Here is a 14,032-nt window from a genome sequence, read left to right on the forward strand (position 1 = left end):
TACTAGATAAGATTGGCCAAGATGTAGGAGGTTGCGACTAGTTTTAATGCGGCATTTTGTTTTTAGGTGCAAGTGATCTTTTGTATGATCATTTTGCGCTCATGGGATCGTTGTGTTAATCACCAATGTTACAAGCTTGCCTTAGTGCACTAGGATCCACAATAGCAGGAGTTGCTGTGGGCGGGGGGCGAATGATCTTATCATCCATGCCTCCAACCGCAACAGGCATCTTCCCAGCCACAGGGGCGGGAGCTCCTCCAGCAGCAGCAGGAACACGATCCTAAAGAGAGGATTACAAGCAAAACAGCATATAAGTGCCATTTTATTTCCTATACTTTTCAAAAGGAAGATGATTCTTTATAAAAAGACATTCCTATTCATCAGAGAGAACATATGTAAGGTTTGTGCCATATTGCTCTCGCTTTGTACCTGTGGATATGGTGGCGGTGCTCTGTTTGTCTTATCTTGCTGAAAGGCCCCCATCTCTCCTCCAGACCAGCCTGGAGATGCATTGCCAGCAGCGGCAGCCGCAGCAGCAGCAGCCGCAGCCTCTTTCTCTTGTCTTATTGAATTCCTCTGCATTTGTTGTCGGATTAAGAATTCCCTCAATCTTTGGCGCTAAAAACATTTAAAAAAAAACACGGATTAGAAAATCACATAAGATATGCAGAGATGGACTTTCTAATGGCTATTATTTTCATACCTGTCTGTGCTTCTCCAACTCTAATGGGCTGAGACCTACTAATGAGGGGTCCTGCACTGTGGAAATGTCAGGCATTTCCTGGGTGCTGGGCAAGGACTGTTGATGAGGTGCATCTGGAGGCGGGACAGCTGGTAGTTCTTGAGATCCAGAGGGAGGTGGTACTCTGGGTCCAAGACTTTCCCCTCCTAGAGTCAGCTGGGTTTGTGGCTGTGGCTGCTGATGCTGCTGACCCTGAACCATCTGAGTCTGCTGTTGGGTTATTTGGAAGCCTCCCGCACTGGGGCTGCGGCTAAACGTAGGAGGTGTTTGGTTGGAGGGTTTGCCAGAAAGAGGATCCCCTATTGAGCTGTTGGTGGGATGGGCAGTCGGAGACTGATTAGGGTGGGGTGAGGTTTTGTAACTTGCAGTTCCCTCGGGACCCAGAGAGGAAGCACGAGGGGGTTTGTGGAGGTTGGCATAAGGGTCTCTCGACTGCGGTCGGGAAGGTGGCTGAGAACAAGGATCTGGGGACTGAAAACGAGGAGTCGCGGGAGAGTGAACAGAGTAGGCATCATTGGACATGCCACCCGGAGTGTGGGGAGACTGAGAGCTGCCCTGGGACTGCGGGCTGGAGGGGATTCTGGGACATTGTTCTTGTTGAGGTAAAGGGTGTCTCTGGGGTCCGAGGGAACAATTTTCACCTGATTGAGGTCTGGGAGTCAGCGGTTGATGGGCGTGCGGGTCAGAAAATGTGTGGGAGGGGGACTGCCTGTAGCCTTCAGAAGGGTGGCCCGGGGAAGCTCCAGGATGAAGCCCTCCACCCTCTCCTTGGTGCATCCGTGGCGTCATGGGTGCCTTGAACAAGCCGTCTCCCGACTCCAGCATTCCAGCGGGCGAGCCAGCGGAGAGCTCAGGCCGTCCGACAGCAGAGGAACGTGGAGAGGGTGCGCTCATGTCAGCCCTGTATTGCCCTGTGCTTGCAGGTGAGGAAGCCACCGCCGAGGGTGACGGGGATGAGCCATAATCCGATCGCCCCATCCCTTGTTGGCCTCTGAAAGGTTCTCCGTAGTGAGTGCTGTGAGATGGTGAGAACATCGGTGAGTCCCCAAGCCCAGGACCTCGCGAATGAGGACTTTCTGGAGGTCCTAAGGACTCGTGGGAGCCTTGCTGTGATTGTGGTAGATGACCCTGTTGTTGCTGTTGCAGCTGTGACCTGAAGTAGGGGTCAACCTGCTGAGCCCGTCTGGGGGTTCCAGGAGTTCCTGGTTGCATGTCAAAGGGGCCAAGACTGGCTGGCCGTCCCTGAGGAGGACCCTGTGGGCCGGAAGCGGAATAACCTGAGGAAGAGGCTTGTAAGGGGCTGGCCCCGGCATGAGAGAAGGGCGTGGATGGGTGCGAGTGAGAATGAGGTGACTGAGGAGGAAGCTTGGTCAAAGGATCAGTTCGTATTTCAGCGGATGACGGTGTCTTAACGGGTCCATCTGAGAAAAAGACTGAGGATGATCCGGAATCTGGGGGGAAGGGAAATGGGCTTTCAGCAGAGCTGGGTTGCGAGGATATCGACGTGGAGCCTGAAGGTGGAGGGATTTGGAGGTGGAGGTTTGGCCGTTCGCCTTTCACACGCTGTGGTTCCGTCTTGATTGGCCTGCACACCTGACTTTCTGCCTGCTGTGAGACAAGCGGGACACAAGGCGATCAATACACCAAGTTACCCCAATCAATGGACTAAAGTACAAAAGACATCACTTCATACAAAACACGTTGAACTCACCTTCTGTGCCTTGTTGATTCTCTGAGCTGCTCGATTATCTTTGGCCTTTTGCTACGGAATAGCATGCAGCAAAGTATTAATTGCAGAAATGTATTACATTAAGCAACTTAATCTTAAGCCCCACAACTTAAAGTGGTTAATTCCATATCAATGTTTCAAAAACCTTTTGTGTTTTTCATTAATGTCACAGAAGCTACTTGACAACAACCAAACAAAACCTTTACAATTTTGTAACACTGATCTTAGAAATTTGAGAAGAACTTTAGGGAACTGAAGCAACTGTGAATCAAGAGTAGAAAGAACCTACCAGATATGGAGCCTTGTCAGTAGCCGACACCTTCCTCCAGATCTTCATGATCTGCTTACAGCGACTTGCCCAATCTGTGAAGGAAGAAATACTGAGCAACTTCCCTAAAATGAATTTGTGAACCTGAACTTGAAAGTCATGTTTCCAGGAAGCTTGACATAGAGACGTCTTTGACACCGACCTGGGTAGTCCTGTTTGAGATTAGGGAAGTTGGTATTAGCGTAAAGCACGGGGGAAATGGTTGACAGCTCTCCGAGCTCCTCGTCCTTCTCCCAGCGCTGGAGACTTCGCTGGTTGTAAGACAGCCCGTCACCCTCTGCCTCTGTGGGGGTCGGTGGAGAGGAGGGGGTCGCTGGGGTAGACGGGGTGGCCCAGGGGCTCTCGTCACCCCCGTCTGGACTGAACAATCCTCCTCGGTCCCTGGACACCAATTGAAAAAAGCAATTAAAAAAAAAAAAAAAGGGGGGGGGGCCCTCCAGGTTTTTACAGAAATTAAACAAAGAAACTACAATACAAAGCTGATTCACACAGTATAAATGACAATAGCAATGAAGTCTTACCGAATATCATAGAATGGTGACTGTGAGAGGCCCGGAAAAGCATCCATCATTCCAGTGGAGGGAAGGGACCCTGCACAAGGATTTCCAAATTTGAATCCTAAGCCAACCACAGTCTTCGAGCACTGCACAACATGTATGGTTTCCATGGTTGGTAGTTTGTGACAAAATGAGCCTAAAATATTGTGCACACCTGAGAGGAGAGCTCTTTGTGGCAGAGCACTACGATTTTCTCCCTTACTGCCCTCTAAGATGGGCTTCATGCCACCCAAAGAGGAGCCATCAGACACTCCCAAAACTTTCCTAAAGAATTGCTCAGAGTCCTGACTCTCAACCCCTTGTGGAAGACCTGTCGCACAACGACAACAGGCAGAACGTTAAAAATGTGTGTTCTTATGTCACGCCTAGCACACTAGAGAAGAACCGAAGGAACACGTCAGGTAATTACCTTCACTTTTTTCTGCATCAGAGTCATGAAGATCAGTTGACACCTGGTCGTTCTGCGATGAGGATGGAGCCGGAGTTGCTAAAATTGAAACGGACAATGTAGAGAACTCGTGTTTATATTCATCGGAAAACTGAAAATAACTATGCAGTGTTGTGGAATGTACAAATACTTACCTGTACTATCTCCCTGAGCCTGGGGGGCCTCGCCCCCTTCTTGCTTGAGAGGAAAATTACTTTCCATCGTCTGATCCTTGGCTTCAGCTAGTGAGAGAAGCACAAACACTTTGTACCACCGCATTCAACATCGAGTACCACAAGTAATGTGATGACCGTCATTGATCGGGTTGGTGTTCTTACTCTCCGGGCCAGAAGATTTAATCCCCGTCGGCGCTGGTAACGAAGGTCGGACAAGGCATCCGCCTGGCCTCTGTCCCGGAGGAATCATCGCAGACTTCTTGCTCAAGTCTATTAGGTTCTTGCCAAAGAAAGCCTCCTACAAAGAAAAGAAAAGATAACGAGTATGAGGCAACCTAATAGACCTGAATTCTGATTCTGTTCGAAACGGTGATAACAAAGAGTAAGAACCTGGAGATATGTCGGAAACATGTCTTCAAGTTTACTCTTCTTACGGCCCCGACGTTTCTTGGCCTGTTCTTCACCTTCCACAGGCTTGGGATCCATGATATTATCGGTATCCGGGTGGGGTCCTACATGGACAGAACCATAACACTCAAGTTTCCCAGCTTTACAATATTCACAAAAAAAAAAAAATCCGGTTCAAATGCACATGAGGAGAACTGAAAATATTGAGAGAATTTTCATATAGTTTCTATGGAATGATACCGATTCATTTATTAATTGAAGTGCTGCTGGGACTAACCTTCTTCGATGGTTCGCTCTATTGGCTGACCATCCAACATCGTCTCTCCAGCCAGCTGGGCGAAAAACTCTTTCTTCATCCGCGTGTGACACTTCCTCTGTCGCACCATGAAGCCTCCAATTCCTGAAACAATTCGGGTAAAGGTTTAAAATTGAATCGTTCAATTATCTATTTAGATGTTAAAAACTTGCTCTATAAGTCTGCATTGTTCACCTGGCCTGTAAGGTTTTCGCTTCCGTTTCTTGCTGTCTTCCATCTCCTCAGCCCCGCCTTTAAGACCCTCGCAATCAGCCATGCCTTCGGCGCCTCCCTCTATACCGCCGTCTCTGTCTGGACTCCCGGGCGGCTCCATCTTGGTGTCACAATCCATCGGTTCACCACAACCTGGAAGTGTAAATGAGTGTTAAAAAAAGAAGAAGAAGCGGCAGAACACACATGAAAAATCACTCATACACTAAGAATCAAGTTCCAACCTTTTCCGTCTTCCACATCTCCTTCCATCTCCCGGAGATCCATCCCATCAGGACCCCCTTCGCTGCACAGCGTGCCGAGACGGGAGCGCCGCTGTCGTCGCTTGTGCAAAGGAGACATGGAGATGCTGCGCAGCAGGGACATGCCCGATTCCGTCAGCCACACGCCTTCCAACCGGTAGAACTGGGGTTCTGTATAACGTGACATTTGCAAATTTCAGTGACTCAACCTACAATAAGTAGAACACAGCCATAAAAAAAAAAAACTATGTAGAATGATGACTAAAAGTAAGAAATATCCACCAACCTGGCTCTTTGATTTTTATTGAGGCCATAATTGCCGACTCAACTACTGTGAACAAAGCCAAAAAGCAGAAAGAGTATGAAGAAATTGTGTTTTGCGAGACATTCTTTGCACTTCTCGAGCCGTGATGTTTTCAGTTACAACACATTTAGCAGACGTTCTGCGACTTACCCACAGGTTTGGGAACATATGGGCTGCAGGAGGTGCATGCAAACCCTTCGTCAGAAGCCTGCTCCACCTCATCCTCTGTGTACAGACTCTCACAAACAGCATGGACCCATCTGCAAAGACACACAAAAATATAGCTGAGCACATTTTCGACCAAAAATCAACAACTAATGGAGCATTTTAAGATGGTGAAAGCACATTAATTGAGATTTTCCTGCTTGTCTTCATTAGCAGGGCTCTGAGGAACACCAGGTTCTGAGTACGAGTAGTTTAGATAACAGACACCCACCGATCACAATATTGACACTGCAGGAGCAGTTCCTCCTCCATGAAGTTCTCGCGGCACACCGGACAAGTGACGAGGCTGGCGCAGGGGCCACAGTGAGTGTAGTTGTTTTGCCACTCACAGTGGAAACCTGGCGAGTTGGATCCACACTGCACACAACACACACACCTGGACAGAGGGAACAAAAAAAAAAAGGGCTCGCTAGATTTATCCAACTAATGTGCACAATTTATAAAACAAGAGATGCAAATGTGAGCGGTGTTCTATTTCTTGTGTTGCTGCCAAAGTAAGAGGGAGAAGGGCAGGCCTGTGCATCGCTTCTGCGGGGCTGAAGCAGCAGCAGAGTTTTACATAATATGCAAATATGCGTGTATTCATTTCCATTTGACCCAATTCAAAGCTACAAGGCTGAACAACACAAAGTGCACTTAAAGAGACTTTTTCTTTTTTCTCTTTTACCATTTGCACTTCCATCCACCCTTGGGTACAGTGTGCAGGGGTGGGTCCAGGCAGTAGGTGTGATAGCTGACATCGCAGTCGTCACACAGCAGCAAACGGGACGGATCCGACGCCTTTCCACACATCTCGCACACGATACACTCCAGACACCGCCAGCCTTTACGGAGCATGGTCTTGGTGATCTGAAAAAAGATACCGAGTTGAAATGAGCTGGACGGGCCAAAAATAAACTCGGGGGAAACAGAATCGGAGGACACTGGCCATACCTTGCTGTTCACGCAATACGGGTGATAACACTGCGCGCACTGAGCGCAAGCCAGCAGCTGTCCCTCCACACCTTTTCCAAAACTGCCACACACGACACACATATCCTGAAAAAGAAGAAAACGCGAGTTTTCAGTGGGTTCTAAAATGCAACTCTCGGTGCGGCAAATCGTGAGACTGCCGACAAAAGGAAGTCAAGAGCCGTACCTGGAGAAGGACAAACTTATCAGTGTTTGAGAAGAGAACCACTGTGTTCTGCATCGTATCATCTTCCTCGTCTTCTTCCTCCTTGTTTAGTCCAGTTTCTGTGGTCATGCTCAGCTGCAAAGGGATTACAAGCACATCAACAATGAATACGACAATTTCATGCATGCAAAAAAGAAATAAATTGACGTGTAACGAAGAGCTCACCAAGAAGGCATCAATGCAAGAGGCCATGGCTTTGAGGCGTGATCTTCCTCCTCTTCCTCTCCCTCCACCACCCCCTCGAGGTCGACGCTTGCCGGGAAAACCACTGCTCCGCCCCTGCATGTCAAGGAATAAGCTTTTTCAGTCTGGAGTAATGGCCTCTTTAAACTAATGAAGGAAATAAAGTGTGTTTCTGCATGTCAGCTTATCACCCAAAAGACGGGCTGCACCGCACAAAGTGAACTCACCTGTTTGACCCGCGAGCGGCCCGGGGATCCTCTACGTTTTGCCTTCTCCCGGTCACTCCTGAGGGGTTCGAATGGAAGCGAGTCGTCGGTCTCAGTGAGCAGGTTATCCGTGTGCGAGCGGCCTTCGGGCACAAGGCCAAGCTCCATGGAGAGGTGAGACTCGGGCTCTCCCGGCGAGCCCAGAAAGCCACTGCTGCTCTCGTCCCCGTGGCTCATATTGGACATTTCATCCAGCAATAACTCCGGCTTCACTTCTTGCTCCTGCGGTTCCTGCTTTATGTCAACAATATGTCCTTTCATATGCTCATCGTCTTCCTCTTCATCCTCCTCTTCAGACTGAGGCATTAACCTCCCCTCCGTGTCCTCACCAGAAAGGCTCTCGTGTGCGGCTGCCGATAGAGGAAGCGGGGGCGTCAGGGGTTCCCGACATGGGCTTCTTTCCTGCCCGTTGTCCACAGAGAGTGTAGATGCTGGTAACCTTTGTGGAACATTGCTCGTTGGTTCTGCAACGGAGAGGTCATCAGAGCTGATCGTTTCGTGGCATGGTTCTTGCTTGACAGAGGGAAGAACATCTTGTTTTTCCTCCTTTGCCTCCACCTCCATGTGTTCAGGGCCTTGCTGTGATGCCGATGTGAGCTCAGCTTCTGAGGTGCTTTTAGAGTGGGTCTCCACCAGTGAATCTTGGGAAGGGGAGGCTTGAATCGTGGGGTTGAGTCCTTCTTCGGTCTTCTTTTCATCAGCAGGTAAACAAGAGCCTCTCTGTTCTGCATCTGAGGTGAAAGAACACGATGTCATTATCACTTATTACAGCAAGTGTTTGTTATGGCACACACCAGAAAACTTAAAGACACTGCTTCATGACTATCTATAATGAGTACTGAGTGTACCTTTGGATAACAGCGGAGCAGCTGGTCCCTCAGAAGTGGATGCTTCTGCCGCTACCTGTGGCTCCGCCTCCCTAACATCTGCTGTTTGAACATCTTCAGACTCCTCTCCTAAAACCCCAAATAATTAATTTAAAGGCAAATGTTTCAGCCATGAGACAATTTTTTTTAAATAACATGTACAAAAAGAAACCTTCAGTGAGGGCAGATGAATCTGAATGTATTGTTTTGACAAACCTAAATCCATCGGCGTCTCTTTTTCAGTTGCCTCTTCAACTTGAGCCACGTCCGACGTGCCTTCCTGCCCTGGTGTCACCTCCTTCTGCTCTTCCCTCACAAGTTCAGCATCCATTTGGATTGTCATTTCCACCAAATTTTCATGCCCTTTGGTCTCCTCAGGTGACTCGTTGGCCTTTATCTCTGGCATCGATGGTTGGGTACCAGGCTGCTGATCCTCCTTGCAAAGCTGGCATATCACCTTGGCGTCTGGAAGTTCCCCGGCTAAAGAAGCACACTCACTGTGCACCGATCTAAAGCAAATAAAATACAAGTAAATACACTAAGAAGCCATCGTCACGACAGCACAGATGAATGCATCTTCCCGACGTATTGCAAACTAACCTCTGGCACGTGCTGCAGCATTGAAGAGCAAGCGATGGGTTGGCAGCTTTGCTGCACACACTGCACACAGATCTGCGCTGTTGCTGACATCCCTCACACACTGCGTACTTATCGAACCACTGGGCCGAACCCGGTAGCGCCAATCCATGAACGCCGCACTCTGAGCATACGCGACACCTCTGGCATGACAGATTACGAAGACATGGAGTGAAAAACATATCAGGAATAAAATCTCCTCAACGAGTCCCATTGGGAGTTTGAGAGAGAACAAAGAATTCTATAAACTGGATTTAAGTAAAAGCGATGTAAAACAGATGAAACTCACTCTGCACTTCCAGGGGTCAGAGGGAAGAGAATCCATGGCCGGCTGGAGACAGAAGGTGTGGTACCCCTTGTCACAAGAATCGCACACCAACATTTTGGAGTCTTCCCCAGGTTGTCTATAAAACGAAAAGTCAAAAAGAGAACTGAGAACATAGCTCACGTTAAACAGAACAAACGTGTCCCTTTGACATTGCACTGAAAGTTCATGACAACATTCACTGTCTTGTGTGGCACTTTGTTCCACCCAAAGGGAATGAGTAGAAGTCACCTGCAGGTCTGGCACACTTTACACTCCGGGCACTGCCACCCTGCCCGTTGGATGGGTGTGGCACCAATCTCCAGACAGGCCGCATGATAATGTTGGCCGCAGCTTGTACAAAACAGCAAATCTGTGAGCTCTCCAGCCGAGTCGCACACTGCACACCAAGCCTCTTCACCAGCTGGGAGACAAAATTGACAAGTATTAGTGACACTTCTTCCCCAGCCTCAGCTTGCTGAAGACGGTGACATTATCAAATCATCTATGCCAATAGCAAAAGCACATTTTATTAAAATCATCTCAAGACAACATAGATGATGTGTTCAAAGCCTCAAAATCAGAGAAAGGAAGTGGATCTCCTATTGAAAATACGACTGTGATGTTTCAGCCAATTTGAATGACGACCTATTCGGCAGAAAGCAGTGCAGTGACGTAGTGAGGCAAATGAAACAAACAAGGAAGGATGCACTAAAGCTGAGGGACACGACTCGATAGTAAAAAATGGAATCCCTTTTCAGAAGCAAGCGTGTAGATCACATACCCAGCTCCTCCGCCTTGTCTATGTGCTCTGGACAGAGGAGGACCAGCTGCTTCATGGACTGGAAGGAGCCGCTGGCTGCCGAGCAGGGGAAGTGGTAGAACCGTGAGCAGCCCTTGGCATGGCATCGAATGGTTGCACCCAGCCTTTTGCAGTATTCGCAAAGCTGAAACGCACCAACAGCATCCAGTTGAATTTGGAGAGTTTAAAAAGTCTCAATGTGCATGGTGGCATCGTGTTATAATCATCCTGTTCCTACCCGCTGTGTCCCTGAGATAACGGCCTTATCCACGTTCTCCAGCTCCTCATCCTCCGTCGGCTTCACCTCGTCCGACCACACCGCACACCAGTGGTGAACCCAACAACCTCCTGCTTGTTGTGAAGCCCCCAAAATCAGAAAAATAAATAAATAGAGAATCGTCAAAATTAGGTCTATAACTGTCAAATACTCTGTGAATGCAATCGAGGCCAGCCCGACAAAACTGTCCAACTAATGAAATGGATAAACAATTGTTTCACCTGAGTCATCAAGGAGTGCCGCCAGACAAGAGGACTCAGAAAATCCAATGGAAGACAGGTCATCATTTCCGGGCTGTGGCAGTGGGGAAGCTGATGGCTTGAGGGTTGGCCGCTCAGAGGATGGCCCAAAGTGTCTCAGTTCCCGCTGCCCATGCAGACTCCGCTCCACACAGTTGCAAAGCGCACAGGAACGAACGCTCTCGCTGCAGGGTCAAAGACAGAATTGCTTGAAGCAAAAAAAACAAAACAAGAAAAGGCCAGTGCAAAAATCGTTATAAAGAAACTTACACAGGTGTGCTGGAGGAGGAAGCGTTGCCATCAGACTCATCCGTAGCAGCGGGAAGGGCCTTCGACTCCTCCTCGGAAGAGACAAGCTTTGTTGCAGTGGCACTGTCATCAGCTACAAGCAAAATCAAAATGAAAAAAAAAAGTAAATATTAATTCCAAAAAGTTTGACTTATTTCACTTGAAATGTGCCTTCACGTAATTAAGACACATTACCTGTTGGTTCAGAGTCATTCTCGTCGCAGTTGGATTTCTGCTCGTCCATCCCCTGTACTAATTTTGACCTCCTTGACAGAGATCTGCAGGTGGAAACATAATAGTTTGCATTAGCTTCTGAGTACTGGACATATATTGTGCACATTTGGAAGATACATGCAGCCTGCCACGTTAACTCCCATTTTCTTTCTACCATTTTTACTTCATTTCAACTTCTTCTCCATCACTTTCGGGTTCTTTCTTTCAGGCATCGGTGAATTATTCTCCATCCATCAGAAATGTTTTAATGCTATTGATCCTTTTTTCCACACTTTTGATAGTCAACGCTTATCCATGTATATATTTCTGATTTTTATTCTGTTGTATTGATATTTTCACTTCGAGTCTATTCAATGTGTGCATTTTCTGTGCAGAGGAAGGCTGCATAGAATTTCCTTCATGCTCTCCCCGTGTGGGCACAGGTTTCTGTGGGTACTCTGGTTTCTTCAGACAGCCTGAAAATATACATGCGAGGTCAATTGGTGACCCTAAGTAGCCCCTGAGGTGTGAACAGGAGTGTGTGTGGTTGTTGGTCTGTCTGTTTGCCTTGTAATTGACTGTCCAGGGTGTACCATGCCCATAGCTCCCGCTCCCCTGAACAGGATAAAGTGGGATAGAAGATCAGTGGAATAAGAAGATATTTCTGAGACAAACTTTCTGAGTCCCACGTCAGAGAGCACAGGTCTGTTATTATTCCACATGCCTGCAATTAATGTATTAAAAAACTAAATAAAACTTCAGTTTATTGCAGCCCAAGCTCCTTTTTTTCTTGTTCCCTCCCCATGACAAATTTCTCATCTCTAAATAAAACCACCAACATGAGATTTGCATTGAAATCACACTCCACGCCTCCCTCTCCACCAACTCAGACTCTTCCATCAAAAGCAGAGCAAAAACAAAACAAGTGGTTAAAAACTCCCCGTACGCCTCGCATTGACGTGACACTCTTCTCTTAAGCTAAATGAAGTCTTTCGCTCTCCTGCATTCGAGCTCGTCGCAAACTCGCGTTAATAGCGCGCAGGTTATATTTCGGAGATCTTCAAAAAGCACTTTTCACTCATTCGGAATATTCACCCAGCAAAGCATAATCCCGATCGGCGATGCTGCGGCGAAAAAAAAGTCCCATATCTGACCACTGAAACGATGTTTGGCGAAATAAAACAGCCATAAATCGGGATACACAAAGAAAATACAACTTCCGTGTGCAGCACTTCCTGTTGCAGCGGTGCGCCTTTCGTGCAGAACCCAACTCCGCCTCGACATAGTTCCGCTTACGAGACTCACGCCATTAAGTACAATAATGTCAAACAAACAATGGAGGACTCTCCATATTTATCACACACACCACAGTCGGTTCACTCGTGTGTAATCACATTGCTTGAAGTCGTATGAACACGGTTACAAAATCGACTCCGACATATGATGTATATCTTACGTATGCATTTGCCCCAATTTGTAAATCAATATTTAATCACATCGATCAAACACCCCCCTGATGTTAGATAGGCCAAAGAGAACAGTCGGTTTTTTTTTAAATGCAAACGAAGAGAAAGACTATAAATGTGACACTGTAGCTCTGAATGAGTCCATTTGAAACGTGTTTCTTCGCGTCTGGTCGCCGCGGTTTTATAATAATAAAGAAAACAACTTGATATCAACACACACGCATATTTCGTAAGCTTTATTTTGCAATATTCACCGAGGCAATAGGAAGCAGCTTGTTTAATGAACCGGAGCCATTACAAAAGCCCAAAACACAATCCACAACTACACGACCGATACTTTCGCCATGCAAATTAGAGGTGATTTTAACGTATTGGTAGGATATCCTTAACATCTTCTGAAATTGGGTACGTCTGCCCCAACAGGATAACGTACGACACGATGAGAAACGGCATGGGAAGCTGTGAACGGCGGATTCATGCACTGTACTGATTTAAGCGATACAACAAACGAACTCGATTTCACGGCACACTCTCAAAACTAAAACCCCCGAAACATCCACCGAAGCAGCCCGCACAGGTTAAATAGACGTGCTTTGAGGCGACCTGGAAGTTGGAAATGCTTAAAAGTAAATTATACACACCACGATGTGACTTAACGTCTTCCCATCATGGGCTAGCAAAGTTTAAAAAAAAAAAAAAAAAAAAAAAAGAATGTTTAACGCTGTAAATCAAGGTTCCGTCAGTTCTTAGCCTTTACATTTCTTGGACTGGTAACGCAGTCGACTGTGTTGGTTCTGTGCAATACCGTGAGGTTTTCGTTTTGTTTTTAGTTTGATGTATTTTTTTTTACCGTTTAATAATCGCGGCGCTAAGCACTATTTCTCAATGTAAACATCGACACTTCAAAGGGGCAGATGCGGCCCAGACAATAGACGCAGCCATATCACTGGCGACAAGCCTGATACGGACTGGCTAACGACTACAAACGGTGACGTAGCAGCAAAGTCACCCAAAACACGCAAAACAACGAAAACTGCACGAAACCCAACGCACGCGGGCGAAGGCGCCCCGGAACGCGAGCCAGCCGGCCGGCGTGTAACATCGCGCGTGCGGCCGGCGTGAACATATTTCAAGCCAAAGTTAGCGCCCAGGTAACGCGGCTAGTTCCCCAGCTAGTAGACGGCTCCGGCTAATGGCTACATGCTACCAATAGCACAGCTAACACCCGGTCTAAGGTCAGGGTTGGTGTCGCCTCTTTACCTACCGTCTATTTTTTTTTTTTTTTTTTTGCAACAACAACAACAACAACAAAAACAAAGTTAAGCGGGCGGATAAGCGGAGCGGCTCACCTCACAAACACAATGTCGTCTCCTCATGCATCAGCAGAATCCAGACGGCCCCACAGCGTCCCAAAATGCTGCTGGTCGCTTCATTTTCTGCACCGGACTACCGCTGCGGCTCGCCGGCTGGAGGGAGAGAGAGTGGGGGAAGTGCACGTCGGCGGCGGAAGGCAGTGCCGTGCGGAGCGGAGCGGCGCTGCTACACGGCTAGCTGCTTAACCGCACGGATAATGCTACGATTACCTTCGCCGTGCCCGTAACCTGAGCTTTTGTGTCGAGCGTTTTTTTTTTTTTTTTTTTTGGTTGTTGTC

General features: G+C 47.6%; 1 protein-coding gene across 1 annotated transcript in view; it reads right to left on the reverse strand.

The window, feature by feature from the left end:
- Nucleotides 1-14,032, reverse strand: part of kmt2d (lysine (K)-specific methyltransferase 2D) — a 28,025-nt gene extending 13,993 nt beyond the window's left edge. Inside the window, exons 1-34 of the mRNA XM_080496048.1 lie at nt 13,731-14,032; nt 10,898-10,980; nt 10,685-10,796; nt 10,397-10,599; nt 10,137-10,246; nt 9,881-10,043; nt 9,349-9,520; nt 9,082-9,196; nt 8,757-8,935; nt 8,373-8,665; nt 8,139-8,246; nt 7,252-8,021; nt 7,007-7,120; nt 6,803-6,916; nt 6,598-6,702; nt 6,332-6,513; nt 5,876-6,040; nt 5,590-5,699; nt 5,422-5,466; nt 5,118-5,306; nt 4,858-5,028; nt 4,645-4,767; nt 4,350-4,471; nt 4,122-4,257; nt 3,939-4,025; nt 3,766-3,843; nt 3,511-3,666; nt 3,321-3,390; nt 2,942-3,180; nt 2,761-2,834; nt 2,454-2,504; nt 704-2,350; nt 430-618; nt 141-280 (exon numbers count right to left, since the gene is read on the reverse strand). Coding sequence (XP_080352174.1) covers nt 141-280; nt 430-618; nt 704-2,350; nt 2,454-2,504; nt 2,761-2,834; nt 2,942-3,180; nt 3,321-3,390; nt 3,511-3,666; nt 3,766-3,843; nt 3,939-4,025; nt 4,122-4,257; nt 4,350-4,471; nt 4,645-4,767; nt 4,858-5,028; nt 5,118-5,306; nt 5,422-5,466; nt 5,590-5,699; nt 5,876-6,040; nt 6,332-6,513; nt 6,598-6,702; nt 6,803-6,916; nt 7,007-7,120; nt 7,252-8,021; nt 8,139-8,246; nt 8,373-8,665; nt 8,757-8,935; nt 9,082-9,196; nt 9,349-9,520; nt 9,881-10,043; nt 10,137-10,246; nt 10,397-10,599; nt 10,685-10,796; nt 10,898-10,946 — 6,581 coding nt within the window. The 5' untranslated portion in view covers nt 10,947-10,980; nt 13,731-14,032. The remainder of the gene's footprint in view (nt 1-140; nt 281-429; nt 619-703; nt 2,351-2,453; nt 2,505-2,760; nt 2,835-2,941; nt 3,181-3,320; nt 3,391-3,510; nt 3,667-3,765; nt 3,844-3,938; nt 4,026-4,121; nt 4,258-4,349; nt 4,472-4,644; nt 4,768-4,857; nt 5,029-5,117; nt 5,307-5,421; nt 5,467-5,589; nt 5,700-5,875; nt 6,041-6,331; nt 6,514-6,597; nt 6,703-6,802; nt 6,917-7,006; nt 7,121-7,251; nt 8,022-8,138; nt 8,247-8,372; nt 8,666-8,756; nt 8,936-9,081; nt 9,197-9,348; nt 9,521-9,880; nt 10,044-10,136; nt 10,247-10,396; nt 10,600-10,684; nt 10,797-10,897; nt 10,981-13,730) is intronic.

The sequence above is a fragment of the Blennius ocellaris genome, assembly GCF_963422515.1.
Source record: "Blennius ocellaris genome assembly, chromosome: 5".
Taxonomy (NCBI): domain Eukaryota; kingdom Metazoa; phylum Chordata; class Actinopteri; order Blenniiformes; family Blenniidae; genus Blennius; species Blennius ocellaris.